This window comes from Thalassophryne amazonica, chromosome 11 (assembly GCF_902500255.1).
Source record: "Thalassophryne amazonica chromosome 11, fThaAma1.1, whole genome shotgun sequence".
Taxonomy (NCBI): domain Eukaryota; kingdom Metazoa; phylum Chordata; class Actinopteri; order Batrachoidiformes; family Batrachoididae; genus Thalassophryne; species Thalassophryne amazonica.
Genome location: NC_047113.1, coordinates 84,361,990 through 84,381,508, shown reverse-complemented (window position 1 = coordinate 84,381,508; position 19,519 = coordinate 84,361,990). Strand labels below are relative to the sequence as shown.

Genomic DNA, 19,519 nt, shown 5'->3' with positions numbered 1-19,519 from the left:
CTTTATCATTTCCTTCATTTATCTGGTCAATGTCATAAGAAATACACTGAACCGGAACTAAAAAAATGTATTTGCAGAGGTGTCAAGTAACGAAGTACAAATACTTCGTTACTGTACTTAAGTTCACTTTTTAGGTATCTATACTTTACTCCATTACTTATTTTTCTGCCTACTTCTGACTTCTACTTATTACATTTTCACACAAGTATCTGTACTTTCTATTCCTTACATTTTAAAACAAACAGCCTCGTTACTCTTGGCTTCAGCGCCGGTGGGCTCCACCTGAAGCCCGAGGCGTCAGCGCAGTTCCACCGGCGCGGCTTCACCGAGGCCCGGGGTGCCAGCGCAGTTCCACCGGCGCGGCTTTACCGAGGTGCCAGCGCGGAGTTATCTGACCATGGGTCCGAAGAAGGCACTGACGGCGGAGGAGGGAGACGATATCAAGAAGTCCCTGGACTTTTTGTCTGAGGAAATCTCTGTTAAAATGCAGCAGAAATCCATTATGGAGCTGGTGGAAGAAGTGAAGCCCTCTCCGGATCCAGAATGCCGAGAAAGACCGGCGTCTGGTGTACCTGGAGAACCATGTTGCGGAGTTGGAACAGTACACAAGGATGAACAGCGTTATTATTACAGGAATTCATATTAAACCTCGATCCTACGCACGGGCGGGGTCAGACGACAGCGGAGGGGAGGCCAGTGAGCAGGAGGCCAGCTCAGTGGAACAACAGGTGGCTGACTTCCTGCAATCTAAAGGTATTCAAATGGACTGTAATAACATTGAAGCGTGCCACCCCCTGCCCAGGAGAGAGGATGGAGACAAGCGAGCTGTTATACTGAGGTTTGTCAACAGAAAACATAAAAATGGCATTGTTAAAACAGGGACGGAAACTCAAAGGAACAAACGTATTCATCAATGAACATCTGACCAAAAGAAACGCAGACATCGTCAGGAAAGCTCATCTCTTAAAAAGCAGGGAAAAATTCAACAGACATGGACATCCAACTGCAAAACATTTATCAAACTGAACGGAACACCAGAACAAGCGAAGGTTATGGTAATCAGGAACATCAAGGAACTGGACAAATACAACCAATAAGGTATGAGGACACAAACACATCACAACACCATGACAAAGACCAGAGGAACCTATTCATCTACTACATCATCTACATCTGGAGACAAGAAGGATATAACTCAAAGGATTGCTGATCATGGAAAACTAGAACTGAGAACATTAAATACACAGACCACAATGTACTGGACTTGGAGCACGATATAGACCCGGACAATAATTTCTTCTCAAATATCAATGACAGTTGTTGCTATTATACAGATGAACAGTTTAATCGGATCATTAAAACAGATAACAAATTATCAATAATCCATTTTAACAACATTAAAGAATATTTAAGTCAATTTAAAAAAATATTTAACATAATTGCTATATCAGAAACATGGATCAATGAAGATAAAGGAATGGATTTTGAACCAATCGAAGCAGTGGTTCGCAGATTGAAGCAATGCTTCGACCTATTGTTTTGTTTATTCTTTCTTTCTTTCGCTTAATTTTCCCCCGCTAAAACGCTAAAGAGCATACTTCTGTGAGTATTATTTACCTTTTCTATGTTAAACCGACCTGTTATGGTCTTCTGAAACAGTTGATAGATGTATTTTATAACTTAAAAACGGGAGGACGCTAACGCGTTAGCATGTCTATGGCATTTTCAATGTTAAAAGTTAGCATGAAGCGGTTCCAGCTGTCTTCACGTTCGGGTGCATTTGTTTTCAAATTGTAATATTTCTTAATTTATTTTTTTTATATATTAATAATCTAATGATTATTATATACAATTTCAGAGAAAGAGACAAAAAGAACCTGAATAGAAACACAACAGAAAATATAAAAGCAACTAACAATGAACATGAATAAATAAATACATACATAAATAAATGTTTCCTGTGAACACCTAGTGACTCTTCCACCTCCATTACATCCCTGTCTTATTTAAGTTTAATGACAGTTTGTTTGGGTCAAACCATATTTTCAGTTTGTTAATTTCTTCAGTGATTTCCTCCAGAATTATCTGCCAAACTAGAAAACTGCTGCATCCCAGTAAGAGCAGAATACTACTGGAATGAATTTGAATAAGGAAAGTTGTGTTTTTTTTCCTCACTAAATGGATGCTGCACTCACTGCAGTTTATTGTCTGGAATAGTCCCAGATTGCATTTCAGAGCTTCTAGAATTGAAACATTTTCGTGCAGGTGGTGTTGGGGGTAATTTTGGGTTTGGGGTCTTGGGCCACATGTAGAATGAATCAGTTTTTAAATTAAGCTTTCAATTCATATAGTGGCATCTACCTTTTTTTTTTTTTTCTTTTAAAGGTTACTTTATACTTTCATACTTTAAGTAGGTTTTGGAGCACATACTTTTTCACTTTTACTTGAGTAAAGAGGTCAAGTTGATACTTCAACTTTTACCAGAGTGTTTTTAAACTGCAGTATCTATACTTCTACTTAAGTAACAAATGTGTGTACTTTTGACACCACTGTGTATTTGTTCCCAAAGATCTGCCATCAGGTGTGTGTGAGATTCAAGCTCACACTGGTGTTATTGTGAAATCAGTGTTAAAGCTGTTATTTACAACCCCCCCCCCCCCCCCCAAAAAAAAAAAACAGGCCGCTGTTGGTCTTCTTATTAGAATCGAAGTAACAGAAAGCTGTAATATTACGGCCAAAGATAAGATAAGACTTTATTGATCTCACAGTAGAGAAATTCACGTTACGTCAGCTCTTAAAAAACACACAAGATGGGTGTGAGTAGAGGAAAATGTGCATCAAACAGCGTGTGCAAGGATAAGCAATAATAATAATAATACTTGTAACAATAAAATAAGAAAATGAGGTAGAAATAGAATATGTATATATATTTATATACATACACACACACATATATATATATATATATATATATATATATACATACCACTGCACAACTATCTTGTAAATTAGGAGAAAGAGAAGCAGCATGTAGCATTTTATAAAGTGTCAGATTTCAATTCAGCAGTTTGTAGCATTGCTGCTTTCTGCAGAAACCAGAAAATGCAAAAAAACAAAACAAACAAAAAAACAAGCACAAAGTTATCAATCAATACATCAAACACTAGCAGCACAGACGTACAAACGGTAACATTCCAATATTCCCCCTTTTTCACTGTGTGGTTGTCTAAATACAGTAGTTTGCCCGTACGTTCAGGGAAATGACTGTAAATTGGATTTTGGCTATCAGTCCATCCTATTTTCACCAAAAGTAAACTTTTCAAATAAATACACAATGGAGACCGCTGCACATTTGAGCAGCTTTTATCGACATGCAGTGATTTTAGCATTACATAATCCAGCAATAAACACACAACTTTGTGTTAGTTGAGAATATGATTTATCACTTAAGTTAGACTAGATAACATGTCTGTTATTACGAGGTCTATTAGAAAAGTATCCAACCTTATTATTTTTTCAAAAACCATATGGATTTGAATCACGTGGATTACATCAGACATGCTTGAACCCTCGTGGGCATGCAAGAGTTTTTCACGCCTGTCAGTTACGTCATTCGCGTGTGGGCAGTCTTTGAGTGAGGAGTCGTCCCCCTCTCGTCGTTTTTTCATTGTTTAGGAATGGCTCAGAGACTGCTTGCTTTGTTTGATCAAAATTTTTTCAAAACTCTAAGGCACAACTGAGTGGACACCATTCGATAAAATTCAGCTGGTTTTCGGTAAAACATTTTGACGGCTGATGAGAGATTTTGGTCTGTAAGTGTCGCTTTAAGGACGCCCACAGCGCCTGACGGCGATCTGCGCTCCGAGGAGGCGTCGTCTCGCTGTTTCAAGCTGAAAACTTCCACATTTCAGGTTCTGTTCACCCAGGTCTCGTCAGAGAACAGAGAAGGTTCAGAATAAGTTTTTCGGCACTTCCACTGTTACAGGAGTTTTTTCATGGAAAGGAAAAGCAGAAGGACGCGCCACGGAGCCGTTCAGTACGCGGGACAAAAATCACCTTGGTGTTGGTCTCACAGGATGACTGTCAGTGTGATTTCAATGGATTCCGGTGCTTTTTCAGTCGTGTGATATCCGATTGTGATTATGCATGAGCTGGACATGCCCCAACATGTCCTGTGATGCTTCATCACAGCGTTGCTTTGCGCCATGCGGGCTCCACCACGACGCGTGGAACTCCTCCGCACGTCTGTCTTAATGTGCTGGAAAAAGTGCGTGATGTCCACGTCTTTTCACAATTCCTGTGCTAGTCAGACACAAAACCGATCAATACAGTGTCCAGTTTAGAAATGACGGCACATTCCACTGTTACAGGAGTTTTGTCATGGAAAGAGGAGCGGCTCCACCATGCTCGTGGTGGAGCCGCATGGCACAAGCACGCCATGAGAAGCCTTCCAGGACATGTTGGGGCATGTCCAGCTCATGCACAATCACAATCGGATAATCACACGACTGAAAAGCAACCGGAATCATCTGAAATCCACCTGAAAGCCGTCCAGTGAGACCAACACCAAGGTGGTTTTGTCCCGCATAATGAACGGCTCCGTGGCACGTCCCTCCGCTTTTCTTTCCATGAAAAAAACTCCTGTATTAGTGGAATGTGCCGAAAAAGTGCTGATGTCCACGTTTCCTGCCTTTTTAGGAAAGTCAGACGAGGTCCCGGATCACAAAGCCTTCACGTTGGGGAAATGATCTGGTTGTTTCAGCGGGGTCTGAGCATGTCGATCGGCGCTGGGAGCGCGCCGCGCTCTCAGCAGTTGTGGGCCATCCTTAAAGCGGCAGTAACACTCCTTAATCTGTATAATCCCCATAAAATCGGCCCTGAAAGCCTATTAATTTTCCAAATGGTGTCCACCTGGAGGTCTCTCACAGTTTCTGGAAAAAAATGATGCAGCAAAAGCTCCAAACTGTTCAGACATTTATTCGCATAAAAATCCGACGAGAGGGGTGGACCACTGCTCACACAAAGCCTGCTCACAGGCGAATGACGCCAACCGACAGGCGTGAAAAAACTCACGCATGCACACAATGTTCATGCTTGCTGATGCAATCACACGTGATTCAAATCCATATGGTTTTGAAAAAAATAAAAAGGTCCGATACTTTTCTCACAGACCTCTTACTACTGAATTACAATATTTGAGAATTGGATTAATCACTTAAGCTAATGCTAGCTAGTATTTGTCTTATGAGGTTCTACACTGATTGAGGTAATACTAGCTACATCATTTTATCACTTTTTTATTTTTAGTGGTAAATACAGAACAATACATATTACTGAATTCACCTCCGTCAGAATTTGATTAATCCCTTTCACTAATGCCAGATAACAGGGTAACAGTTGACTTGCAGGATTCTCGCCAGTGTAGTTGAGCATAGGGGCACCTATGCTGTGATTTGGGCCCCTATGTTAATTTTTCTTTAAGAAGTCCTCATATTCTGCACTCTTTACCTGTATTAATGGCACCTGTTTGAACTGGTTACCTGTATAAAAGACACCTGTTCACACACTCAATCAATCACACTCTCAACCTATTCCACCATGACAAAGACCAAAGAGATGTCTAAGGACACCAATGACAAAACTGTAGACCCTGCACAAGGCTGGGATGGACTACAGGACAACAGGCAAGCAGCTTGGTGAGAAGACAACGACTGTTGACATAATTATTAGAAAATGGAACAAACAAAATGATTGTTAGTCTTCCTTGGTGTGGGGCTCCATGTAAGATCTCACCTCGTGGGGTCAGGATGATTCTGAGAAAGCCCAGAAACTACACGGGAGGACCTGGTCAAGACCTGAAGAGAGCTGGGACCATAGTCACAAAAATTACATTAGTAACACACATCGTCATCATAGTTTAAAATCCTGCAGGGCAAGCAAGGTCTCCCTGCTCAAGCCAGCACATGTCCAGGCCCATTTGAGATCACCAGTGACCATCTGGATGATCCAGAGGAGGCATGGGAGAAGGTCATGTGGTGAGATGAGACCAGAATAGAGTTTTTTGGTGTCAACTGCAATTGCCGTGTTTGGAGGATGAGAACAATCCCAAGAAAACCATCCCAACCGTGAAGCATGGGGATGGAAACATAATTTTTGGGGGTGCTTTTCTGTAAAGGGGACAGGACGACTGCACCATATTGAAGGGAGGATGAATGGAGTCATGTATCAAACAACCTCCTTCTCTCCATAAGAGCATTGAAGATGGGTCGTGGATGAGTCTTCAGCATGACGATGACCCCAAACACACAGCCAGTACAACTAAGGAGGGGCTCCATAAGAAGCATTTCAAGGTCCTGGAGTGGCCTGGCCAGTCAGTTGAGTTCAGTTTCCAGACCTGAACTCAATAGAAAATCTTTGGAGGGAGCTGAAACTCCAAACCTGAGAGATCTGGAGAAGATCTGTATGGAAGAGTGGACCAAAATCCCTGCTGCAGTGTGTGAAAACCTGGTGAAAAACTACAGGAAACGTTTGATCTCTGAAACTGCAAACAAAGGTTTCTGTACCAAATATTAAGGTATGTTTTTCTGTTGTGTCAAATACTTATTTTATGCAATAAAATGCAAATTCCTTATTTAAAAATCATACAGTGTGATTTTCTGATTTTTAAATTTTTTTTAGATTCTGTCTCCGACAGTTGAAGTGTGATAAAAATTACAGACCTCTCCATTCTTTGTAGGTGGGAAAACGTGCAAAATGACGGTGGATCAAATACTAATTTGCCTCAGTGTCTAAGCAAAAAGCTTCAGGTTGGCCGTGCTAAACTGGCTTTACGGCATGAAGTCTAAATATTTTTGGCTGTCAGTGTTCTTAAATGTGTACATGTTGGGTTGATGTTTCTCTGAAACTTGCATTATCAAAGCAAACAGTTACGGTTCCCTGTCAACATTACAAGGGACTGGCATTTTTACTATGTCCAGTACTGTCATTTGCAGCTTGCAATTTCATGTTTTACAGTACTGGTGCATAACCATGCAAGATGTACTTGAAAAAATGCACACAAAACAATAATGTTGGGTTAAAATTTTTCTGTGATTTTATTTATTTATTTTTTGTGTGAGTGCCCCTAAGTTATAACTCATTTCTCAAAATAGTGTTGCTTTATTGGAGAAGCGAGATAAGGTGGGCAGGGCTGGGTATTTTTTTATTTATTGCCTTCCAAAGGGGCTTGACATAAACTGTTTGGAGTAAACGGGTATATAAAATGAATTATAATAAGTCCCTTCGGCTGCTCCCTTGTTTGCACTCGGCGTCGCCACAGCAAATCCAAGGTGGATCTGCAGTTGAATTGGCACACGTTTTATGCCGGATGCCCTTCCTGACGCAACTCCACATTACATGAGAAATGTGGCAGGGGTGGGATTTGAACCCGGAACCTTCTGAACTGAAATCAAGTGCATTAACCACTTGGTCACCACCCCTGGGTATATAAAATGAATTAATGGATCTATAATAATTTTATTATTAATATCTTTCCGTTTTTTCGCAATCAAGGGTCACGGGCTGGGGGAAGTGGGGGGGTGGACATTCCAGCAGTCATAGGGTGAGAGGCAGGGTACACGTATTTATTATTATCTGCGTAAAGGTAATCGGGTGATTGGGACAGTCAAAAGCAAACACACACACACACACAATAACTACAAATCTGAAACAAATAGCACAGGATTGGGCCTTTTATGAATCAGAATTTTAAAACAACAGTCATGTAAATGCCAATCAGTGTTCACATTTATTACTTTTCTCCCAACATGCCAGTCAAGCTGGCACACCGTCCACTAGTGGTCGCTGTTTGCTCCTTCTGCAAGTATCTGAGGACTTACTGCAACTCTGCCAAAAAAAAGGCAGAAGCCAAAGGTAACTTTAAATCTGCTGAGATTTCATTCAAACCGACCTGCTTCTAAATGAGATGTGATTTGCAATAAAAAACGTAAAATTTCTCATTTTTTCGCCTCCACCCCGCACAAAAACAGAGCACTGCCTCCTCTTACCTGATAAACAGCACCGTTTCCCACAAATAGATCCCCAGCGCGTTTAGGCTGCACATTTTGCGAGTCTCATTGTTTTTAGAGGCCGCGGCTGGAGCTTTTAGGGCAAAAAAAATCCTCAGGAAGAAACGAGCAGAAGGCGAGTTCAAGGTGAAAGATGTGCCCGTTTTTTTGGGGAGGGGGGTTCAGATCCCGAGCCGCGGGATGCTCATGACCTCCTCATGCTTGCGCGCGCTCTCATGCACGCCCCCACCGCGGGGGCGGGCAAATCCTGGAATGACTGTTCAGGACCACGGACGGGGGGTGCTTAGAGACACGCAGCGAGTTTAAAGTCTAATCTGTGCGATCCACAGAGGACAGAAGACAAATGAGACATAATCCCTCAGCCTGCTGTGCGAAATATTAAATCCCCAAATTCCGCTCGTGCTCCCGCAGATGTCCGCTCCTGATCCGTGCGTGGCAGGCAGGTGTTGCGGGATTCCCGTGCGCGCGGGTCGGACTCTGCCTCCTGTCTCCGTCTCCCGAGCAGTAGTTGTCGGTGTCAGTGCGGCAGCTCAGCAGCCGCAGCTGCTCCCATCGTCCGGTGGCGGTCAAACTGGAGACGCACAGGCGGCCACTGCTGCGCTCCGCACGCGCTCCTGTCCGGGGACCGGCTTCAGGTCACGCACACGCGGCCCCCCCACCTCCACTCACCCACCCCCACCCAGGAGGAGTTCACAAACAACTGGGTCGGGTGACGTGAGGCGGCACGAATCACGTCTTCCATGGCAGGAACGCCGGTGCCCTGCGTGGCGCGCACAGGTACCGCACACAGAGCGCGCGGGCAGCCTCCGTGCGCGTCTTACTGCAGTCATTTAGCAAACTCCAAAACGCACCTCGCCGCTGCCAGACACGCCCACGGAGCCAAGTGATTGGGTCTGTTTCGTCCCGAAAGGCGCCTCTGATTGGCTAGAGGAAGTGTCACTTGGTGGAAAGGCAGGGTTCTGCTTCTTACGCACGCACGCACACAACAACAACTACGAACGTACTATGGAGTTATGGAAGATATTTCCAAAAATGGAAAGACAAATGATTCACTTTCTAAGTTTCCTCCATTATGTCACACTTTCTCATAATTTTGAGATAATAAGTCATTTTTTTTGAGATAGTGTCACATGGCTTAGTTCACACTCACATGGGGCCTGAGATTTGTCGGCTGGATGCGTCAGTTGTTTCCATCAGCAGGGTGACTCATCTGAATCTTCATCACGGCCCTGAGAACCAGTTCTGTCCACAATCACCACCAGTGGACAAAACTGTTCCTATAGAACAGCTTAGGAACATCTTTGACTGCCCGTAAAGTCACAGAAAGTGAGATGAACCCAGTTTACATCAAGCACAAGCTTTGCACAACTTAAAAACACTGACTATGTTTACATGCAGCCCAATAACCCTTTCATAACCGGATATTAGCAAATAACACGGTTGCGCACGGCCATGTAAACACCCGCAAAAACCCGAATATGCTCATATTCCGGTTTTTAAAAACCAGAATAAGACCCCTGGGTTACTCCTTTTCTAACCCGAATATCAGGTCTTATCATATACCGATAACGATATGCCAATATGATTGGATAAAACACTAAAGAATAAATAGCAATACACCCTTTTGCGGATGGGTAATATTTTTCATACCACCCAAGTAATCAGCCAATCCGGACAGCGGAGCAGCGCCACGACGAAGAGGTGCGGTCAGAGGAACTGTGAAATACTGGTGAGTCACTATTAATAATTTCTTACGTGTCCAACCTCGTAGGTTAATCGTTAAAAATAAATTTGTTAGTTCTAAAAGCCGTCATAATTATTTATAGGAAAACGTTCTATTTTTTTCTACTAAGGTTTGAACTTTGAGTGTTTACACAGGAGAGAAAAGTGAGAAAATGTTAATGCCTGTTTGAGAAAAGTGTTTAAAGTGTGTAGTGAGGGGTTTTACAGCCTTAAAACATCTATCACAATTGTAAAAAATAACGCTGACTACTTCACGGATTTCGCCTATCGCGGGTTATTTTTAGAACGTAACTCCTGCGATAAACGAGGGACCACTGTATATGATAAAATCATTATCAAGTTGTTCACCAATGAATATGGCTTTTTGCACCCTTCAGAAAACCATACAACATTTATCATTTATAGGTATATGATAAAATCGTTATCAAGTTGTTTTACCAATGAATATGGCTTTTTACACCCTTCAGAAAACCATACACCCTGAGGCCGAAGGGTGTATAAAGCCATATTCATTGGTGAACAACTTGATAACTGATAATATAAACGCACATCGGGATATCTCCATAGAAAGGAACATTATTTTGTGTTCTGTGCATGTCCTATCCGCAAGGAATCTTGGTCTTTTGAGTACGGCAACTACTTGTATGCGGTGCGCGCAACCGGACACCACAGACAGAGGTAAACAAGCATGGGGAAATCCAGATGCGACAGCACAGCACCACACTTTTGGAGGAAGATGAAACCAAGTACTTCATTAGTATCGTGAAAGACATGAATATAATGTCTTTTATTGACGGTAGAAAGTACCAAGATAGCGACATTACAAGAAGGTGGCCAAAAAGTTACGCGAAGCAGGATTTGCACAAACACCAGACCAAATCAAGCACCGGTGGAAGACGTGCATCACTGTTTAGAAGGGGATATTCCAAATGATACCAATGACAATGTATACAGGAGTAACTCTGTCTGCTTAAGCATGTAAACGGGTTATTCCTAATGATTCAGAAACCAGAATATTGACCTTATCCCGAATATTAACGGCATGTATAAATGTAGCCATTGTGAGTCATGAAGCCTCTGACGGCTTTATGCAGCTTTGCCAACTATGTCGTAGAAAATCTATTTTTCCAAATTAGTGAAAAGGAAATAATGAGTCATCTCCACTAGAGCTTTAAATGAATCCAAACTAGGTTTTTCTGCACATTAAAACTGCACAGTGCAGTTATGAACACTTTCATTCATTCTGTTAAAGTTACAGTATTCATTCATTCATTCTGTATACCCGTGTAATGGAGGCCAGCAGGTGTCGCTGTGCAGATGTAGTTAGTAAACCTCACTCCCAACAGCTCAAAAGGATTCTCTGGTCACAAAGCCAGAGCCCTGGGTTTTAGCCTTTTGGTTAGAGAGTCCGACTCCCATGCCGGAGCTCGTGTTTTCGCTTCCCGAGGGGAGCGAATTGGCGGAGTCATAACAACGCAACGCAGAGTGCAGCCGCTACGATGGTGCTGTGTACCTGGATGGGAGTGAGTTTAGGGTGGTGAGTGTAACGGAGGCCAGCAGGTGTCGCTGTGCAGATGTAGTTAGTAAACCTCACTCCCAACAGCTCAAAAGGATTCTCAGGTCACAAGGCCAGAGCCCTGGGTTTCAGCCTTCTGGTTAGAGAGTCCGACTCCCATGCCAAGGATCGTGAGTTTGTGTCCCAGGGGAGCGAATGGGCGGAGTCATAACAACACACGCAGAGTGCAGCCGCTACACCCGCACATTCCAGTTAAGGGTCAAGGTGGCAAGGGGGCTGGGGGTTTACACCCCGGATAGGATACCAGTCCATTGTCTGGATAACAAGTTACAACATATATTGCTGGTGAAAATATGAAACTTCTGCACCCGTTGTTATGGTCCACAGTTTTACAGCTTCATGATGAAGTGGAGGAGGGTTTTCTTAAAAAGAAAGTTCAGCTACTATTTGCCAGAAGGTACATCTAAGATGCAAACCTAGATTTAATGTTTTGGTGAAAGAAAACCCTCCTCTGTACCAATTCATCATGAAGCTGTAGAACTGCTGATACAAAATGCAAAACATGCACTGTGCACAGGTTCTCCAACCACAGCCACAGAAGCCTATAACTTCTTCTGGGTTGCCTGGGTGTCTTGGTGGCTTTCCTTACTTTTCTCCTTCTTGCACAGTCACTCAGTATTTGAGAACTGTCTACTCCACACAGATTTACCACAGAGTACTGTTTGTATTTCTTCATAACTGATGTAAATAAAGTTCAAGATATAATGTTCATGTATCCATCCCCTGACTTGTCTGAAGAAAATTAGCAATTAAAATGATTACACTATGTAACACAATTTTTGTTCCTGGCTTCTAAGTGTTATATTTCAACTGCTTATGTGTAAAGTCTATGGAAAATGACTACATTCAGCACAAACTTTATTTTATTTTATTTTTACGTTCTAGAAAGTTCTAAAAGTTTCTTGAAATTTCTAGATAATTCTGGAAACTCCTAGAAAATTCTGGACGGTTCTAGCAGTTAAAGAATATTCTAGAAGACTACTCAGTAGTAGTGAAGGCGAATCGAGAATATTCTTGAAAACATACAAATTTCAAAATATCATTGTCCTGATCACAGAAGCAAAGTTTCTGTGGAATAACAGCTATTTTGTATTTATTTAAGGCATAACAGGTTAGGAAAACACACTGTGTACCCAGGAACAAAACAAAATAAAAATTTGTTACATAGTGTTATTTACAGGTTTTATACCACAGGGGTGGTGGCCAAGTGTGTGCTTGGTTTCAGTGCGGAAGGTTCCCAGTTCAAATCCCACCCCTGCCACATCTCTCCATGTAATGTGGAGTTGCATCAGGAAGGGCATCTGGCATAAAACCTTTGCTATTTCAACATGCAGATCCACCTTGGATTTGCTGTGGTGACCCCGAGTGCAAACAAGGGAGCAGCCATAGGGACTTACTATTTACAGGTATTATACCAAAGGGCTATAATGGGGTATTATACAACCCATCATCTTGGCTTTTATTTTTCAATTAATTTATATCAAGTTGTAGAGATTTGCTTTCAGTTTGAGTCTAATTTTAGAAATTTTTATATTGAGAAGCCTGATTTACTTTTTGTATTTGAAATGCCATAAACAAATTAAAATGTGTGAAATACCGGGGGGCTGAATGCTTTTGCACAATCTACTGTATGTATAGATATATATATATATATATATATATATATATATATATATATATATATATATATATATATCCAAACCAACAAAATATATGCCTCGCAGATGTGAAGAAATCATGAAAATCTGTGGTTATACAACTAAATACTAGTTTAGTGATTCACAGGATTGCTAAAAAAGCAGTTTGAACATAATAGTTTTGAGTTTGTAGCATCAACAGCAGATGCTACTATTATATATATATATATATATATATATATATACGAGGTCTGTCCGTAAAGTATAGGTCCTTTTTATTTTTTTCAAAAACTATATGGATTTCATTCATATGTTTTTACGTCAGACATGCTTGAACCCTCGTGCGCATGCGTGAGTTTTTCCACGCCTGTCGTGACGTCATTCGCCTGTAAAACTCCTTGTGGGAGGAGTCGTCCAGCCCCTCGTCGGAATTCCTTTGTCTGAGAAGTTGCTGAGAGACTGGCGCTTTGTTTGATCAAAATTTTTTCTAAACCTGTGAGACACATCGAAGTGGACACGGTTCGAAAAATTAAGCTGGTCTTCAGTGAAAATTTTAACGGCTGATGAGAGATTTTGAGGTGATTCTGTCGCTTTAAGGACTTTTCACGGTGCGAGACGTCGTGCAGCGCTCTCAGGCAGCGTCATCAGCCTGTTTCAAGCTTAAAACCTCCACATTTCAGGCTCTGTTGATCCAGGACGTCGTGAGAGAACAGAGAAGTTTCAGAAGAAGTCGGTTTCAGCATTTTATCCGGATATTCCACTGTTAAAGGAGATTTTTTTAATGAAAGACGTGCGGGCGGATTGCAGCGTCGGCTCACAGCCGCCGCGACGCTCCGCCACAGGAAAACACCTCTGTTGGAAGCCTTGAGGACAAGTTGGAACATCTCCAGCTGATAAACAATTTCTCATATACTCACTCCACTGAAAGCCATTAAAAGCCAACTGGATTTTAACAAATGGTTATCAACACGGAGGTGTTTTTCCTGTGCCGCCGCGCCGCGTCAGCTGCGTCCCGACGCGCGGACCCGTCCGCACGTCTTTCATTAAAAAATCTCCTTTAACAGTGGAATATCTGGATAAAATGCTGAAACCGACTTCTTCTGAAACTCACGCATGCGCACGAGGGTTCAAGCATGTCTGACGTAAAAACATATGAATGAAATCCATATAGTTTTTGAAAAAAATAAAAGGACCTATACTTTACGGACAGACCTCGTATATATATATATATATATATTATAATAGTAGCATCTGCTGTTGATGCTACAAACTCAAAACTATTATGTTCAAACTGCTTTTTAGCAATCCTGTGAATCACTAAACTAGTATTTAGTTGTATAACCACAGATTTTCATGATTTCTTCACATCTGCGAGGCATATATTTTGTTGGTTTGGAGATATATATATATATATATATATATATATATATACCTCCTCTTACCTCCTCTTCTCATACCTCCTCTTTGTCCTCCCTTTTTCCTCCTGCCTGGTGGCTCCATCCTCAGCATCCTTCTCCCTATACCCTGGGTCCCTCCTCTGTACATGTCCAAACCATCTCAATCTTGCCTCTCTGACTTTGTCTCCAACCCGTCTCACCTGAGCTGTCCCTCTAATAAATTCATTTCTAATCCTGTCCGTTCTTGTCCCTTCCAAAGAGAATTGCAATATCTTCAGCTCTGCCACCTTCAGTTCTGCCTCCTGTCTATTTGTTAGTGGCACCATCTCCAAACCATACAGCTGGTCTCACGACTGTCTTGTAAACTTTCCCCTTCACTCATGCAAATATTCTTCACTCATGCAAATATTCTTCTGTGACAAGTCACTCCTGTCACCTTTCTCCACCCACTCAACCCTGCCTCCACTCTGTTCTTCACCTCTCTGCCACACTCTCCATTACTTTGAACAGTTGATGCCAAGTATTTAAACTCATCTACTTTCACCACTTCAACTCCTTGTAACTGCACTATTCCTCCCAATAATTCCAATGTACCCAAACCTTGTTTGACACTACGAATGGCAAATAAAGTCTTGATCTATCTCTGCGCTCCCACTTATTCACACACATGTACTCAGTCTTATTCGTACTGACTTTCATTTCCGTGCTCTCCAGACCATATCTTCACATTTCCAGGCTAGACTCATCCTGCTCTCTACTCTCACTACAGATCACAATGTCATCTTGCAAACATCATGGTCCATGGAGACTCATGTCAGATTTCATCTGTCAACCTGTTCATCACTATTGTGAACAAAAAAGGACTCAGAGCTGATCCTTGGTGTAATCCCACCTCCACCTTGAATGAGTCTGTTGTTCCTAATGTGCATCTCACCACTGTCACACTATCTTTGTACATGTCCTGCACTACCCTCACATACTTTTCTGCTACTCCTGGCTTCTTCACACAATATCACAACCCTTCTCTTGGCACCCTGTCATAAGCTTTCTCTAAATCCACAAACACACAATGCGTTACTCCTTCTCTATACTTCTCCATCAGTATTCTCAGAGTAAACATTGCATCAGTAGTGCTCTTTCTCGGCATGAAACCATACAGCTGCTCACAGATCTTCACCTGTTTTTTAAGCCTAGTTTCTACTACTCTTTCCCATAACTACATGCTGTGGCTGATCAACTTCATGCATCTGTAGTTTCTGCAGTTTTACACATCACCCTTGTTCTTATAAATCGGAACCAGCATACTTCGTCTCCACTCCTCAAGCATCCTCTCAATTTCCAAAATGTTATTAAACAATCTGGTTAGAAACTCCACTGCCATCTCTCCTAAACATTGTCATGCCCCCACTGGAATGTCATCTGGACCAGGTGCCTTTCCACTCTTCATCCTCTTCATAGCTTCCATCATTTCATCCTTACTAATCTCTTTCACTCTCTCCAAATCATCCAGCCTCTTCTGTCTCTCATTTTCTTCATTCATCATTTCCTCAAAATATTCCCTCCACCTTCTAACACTATCGTCACTTGTCAGCACATTACCATATTTTGCCACCCAAATCTGCTGCACATCCTTTCCAGTTTGGTCCCTTTGTCTGTCAGTACAAATCCTTTTCTCCTTCCTTACTATTCAACTTCTTGTACAGCTCGCTATATACCTTGTCCTTAGCTTTTGCCACTTCTCTTTTTGCCTTATACTGCATCTCCTTGTACTCTTGTCTACTTTCTTTATCTCTCCAACTATCCCAAATCTTTTTCTCCATCCTCTTTCTCCTTATACTTTCGTGGACATCCTTGTTCCACCACCAAGTCTCTTGTCTTCCTTCCATTGTCCAAATGTCACACCCAGTACCTTCCTAGCTGTCTCCCTCACCACATCTGCAGTACATTTCCAGTTGTCCAAAACTGCTTCCCCTCCATCCACTGCCTCCTTCACCTGCTCACTAAAATTCACACACCAGTCTTCCTCCTTCAGCTTCCACCATCTGATCTTTTGTTGAGCTTTCACGCTCTTCTTTTCTTTACCTCTGAAGTCATCCTACAAACCACCATCCTATGCTGTCTAACTGCACTCTCTCCTGCCACCACCTTACAGCCTCGTTTCTTTTAGCTTTCATCTCTTACAAAGAATGTAGTCCACCTGGTGCACCTTCCTTTAATCTCATAGGTCACCCTGTGCACCTCCCTTTTTTCTGAACTAGGTATTTACCACAGCCACTTCCATCTTTTTTTGCAAAATCAATGACCATTTGTCCTTCCACATTCCTGTCCTTGATACCATATATACCCATTACTTCCTCATCACCTCTGTTCTCTTCACCAACATGCCCATTGAATTCTGCCCCCGTCACCACTCTTTCATGCTTGGGCAAACTCTTCACCACCTCATCTAACTCATTCCAGAAATGTTTTCTCCTTCGTCTCGCAACCTACCTGTGGTCTGTACCTATATACAATGATGATATTCATCATCACCCCTTCAATTTCCAACTTCACACTCATCACCTGTCAGACACTCGCTTAACCTCCAACACAGTCTCTTAACATACTCATCCTTTAAAATGACCCCAACATCATTTGTCTTCCTATCCTCACCAGGATACAACAACTTGAACCCCCTGCCTGTGCTCCTGCTCCACCTGTGATCCATTATCAAATTCAAATTGTATTCTGTATATTTATGTAGCTTTGTTTTATGCCGATACCCTTCCCATATATATATATATATATATATATATATATATATATATATATATTATATATATATATATTTATTTTATTTTTTTTTTGCAAATTTATTCAAAATAAAAACTAATGTATCAGATGTATTTAAGTATTCACACCCTTTGCTCAATTCTTTGTTGATGCACCTTTGACAGAAATTAAAGCCTCAAGTCTTCTTGAATATGCTACAAGTTCAGTGGACCTATCTTTGGTCCATTCCTCTTTGCAACACCTCTCAAGCTCCATCAGGTTGGATGGGGAGCGTCGGTGTACAGCCATTTTCAGATCTCTCCAGACATGTTCAGTTGGATTTAGGTCTGGGCTCTGGCTGGGCCACTCAATTACATTCAAATTGTCCTGGAGCCACTCTTTTGATATCTTGGATGTGTGCTTAGGGTCATTGTCCTAGCTCCGCCATTTTGTCTGCCTCTGTCACCGGTTAAAACACCTTTGAGGACGCCGATGTGGGCTCTATCGTCGTTTTACACGCCGTTAGTTAGGGATACAACGCCGCCGCCAATTACGGCAGTGTAAACTGCGGCACTACAGGAAGGCAGGATGACACGGCGATTAAAAAGTATCAAACGCCGTTGTTTGCGTTGTCTCCGTCGTCACGCGAATTCTCCGGGAGCGCTCCCGGAATTATTTGACATGTTGAATAATTTTTTCAACGATTCCCGGTAAAACAGGAAATAAGCCACGCCCCCTAGTGCCGGTTTGACAACGGTGTTTTATCCTTAAGACGGCCAAAAACTCTTCCGGGACGCTTCCAGGAGCGCTTACCGTCTATGTGTAAACGGGGCTTTACCCTCCGACATCCTTCCTGCATTTCTCTTTTCTTAGGTCTTGATTCGCCCGCCTGAGCTGTCCAGTTTTTACGACCCTTTGTTTGCAACCACGTGTTATTGAATTGATTTCTTGTCTGTCCGCGCAACAAGAAATTACTTTTTCCTTTTTCACAGTTAACTTTTGTAAAGTTAAACACGCAGGCACAGTTAATTTCCTTTGACGATTTTTCAAGTTAAAACCTTTTTCTTCTTAACTCCAAATTCATCTTGTGAACATTTTTCTTTCAAAGTCAACTATTTTTGTATCACGTTTTGATTTGACCTGGCTTCCAAAGACGATGACGAAAGACGAAATTTTGTTTTGGTGAATAGAAAATAAAGACACTCAAACCTTTATTCTGACAATCCCAGACAGCAAGCGCTACAGAGATATATACATCCAGGTCAGCTTGAGCCGCAAAGCGATTTGAAACGCCTAAACAAGAATGAATACTGCAATCAATAAAATTTTCATCACAGCATATCTGGATCAATTTTTTTGCAAGAAGGAAAATTTGACTACAAATGGCACTGACATGTAAGCTGCTCAGTCATTACTGTAGCTCAGTCATTAGGTACAATGACCAGTAATGCAGCACTGATTCACATTGAGTGCTGCATTTTGTATTTTATTGTATTGTATTTTTGAGTATTTGAGCAGAGTTAGAGCCTTTTGCAAGCAAAATGTGTCATTTTTACCATTGGTGCCACTGTTTAGGCCTCTGCGTTAACTGTTTTGAGAAATGTGGATTTTGAGTGACTACTGTGTCAAAGCAATCAATAAAAACAGTAACAGACAAATCCATCACGCTGTATTTGTATATGTTTGCATACTGAGGGCGTTTGAGTGCTTGTGTGGACACTAACGATCTGTGCAGCGTCATCAAAAGTGATCAGTCTGCATTGTGGCAATGAAGTGGCTGCAGAAAAACACTTCATCAAATGAGGAGAAGAGTGCAGTTTATTTGTCGGAAGCTCACAAAAACAGAGATACCTCATCTGTTGCACTGCGACAAATGAAGCCATAAAATCACACAGAGCCTCACCGCAAAGTTCCTCCAAATTAACAACAAATTATACTGCAGCACCATCAAGAGACAATAAATTCACTCCATAATTTATTTAAATCTGCAGATATGCATTTCTCTCAGCATGAATTTGTAGGAGCCTCAAATATTCTTTTTCCATATGGATCAAAATCAGTTCTGTTTATAATTTCTATAAAAAAGAGATTATCATTTCTTTAAAAAATTTGACTGTTTATCATATCTTTAAAAACAAGAGTCTGTTTATCATTTATTTTAAAAATTAAGAGATTGTTTACCATTTCTATAAAAAAATGAGACTTTACAATTTCTTTAAAAATGAGATTCATTATTTCTTTAAAAAAATAAGATTATCATTTTCTTAAAAGAAGAGATTGTTTTTAGTTCTTTAAAAAATAAGATACTGTTTATCCATTCTTTAAAAAATAAGTTTGTCATTCTTTAAA

General features: G+C 41.5%; 1 protein-coding gene across 4 annotated transcripts in view; it reads right to left on the bottom strand.

The window, feature by feature from the left end:
- The window catches only part of glra1 (glycine receptor, alpha 1), a 338,979-nt gene that overhangs the window by 306,912 nt on the left and 12,548 nt on the right, over positions 1–19,519 (bottom strand). Inside the window, exon 1 of one of the 4 annotated variants that reach the window (XM_034182306.1) lies at positions 8,046–8,102. The exons of the other annotated variants lie outside the window; for them this stretch is intronic. Coding sequence (XP_034038197.1) covers positions 8,046–8,101 — 56 coding nt within the window. The 5' untranslated portion in view covers position 8,102. Of the gene's footprint in view, positions 1–8,045; positions 8,103–19,519 lie in introns of those variants that run through there. 4 annotated transcript variants of the gene reach the window in all.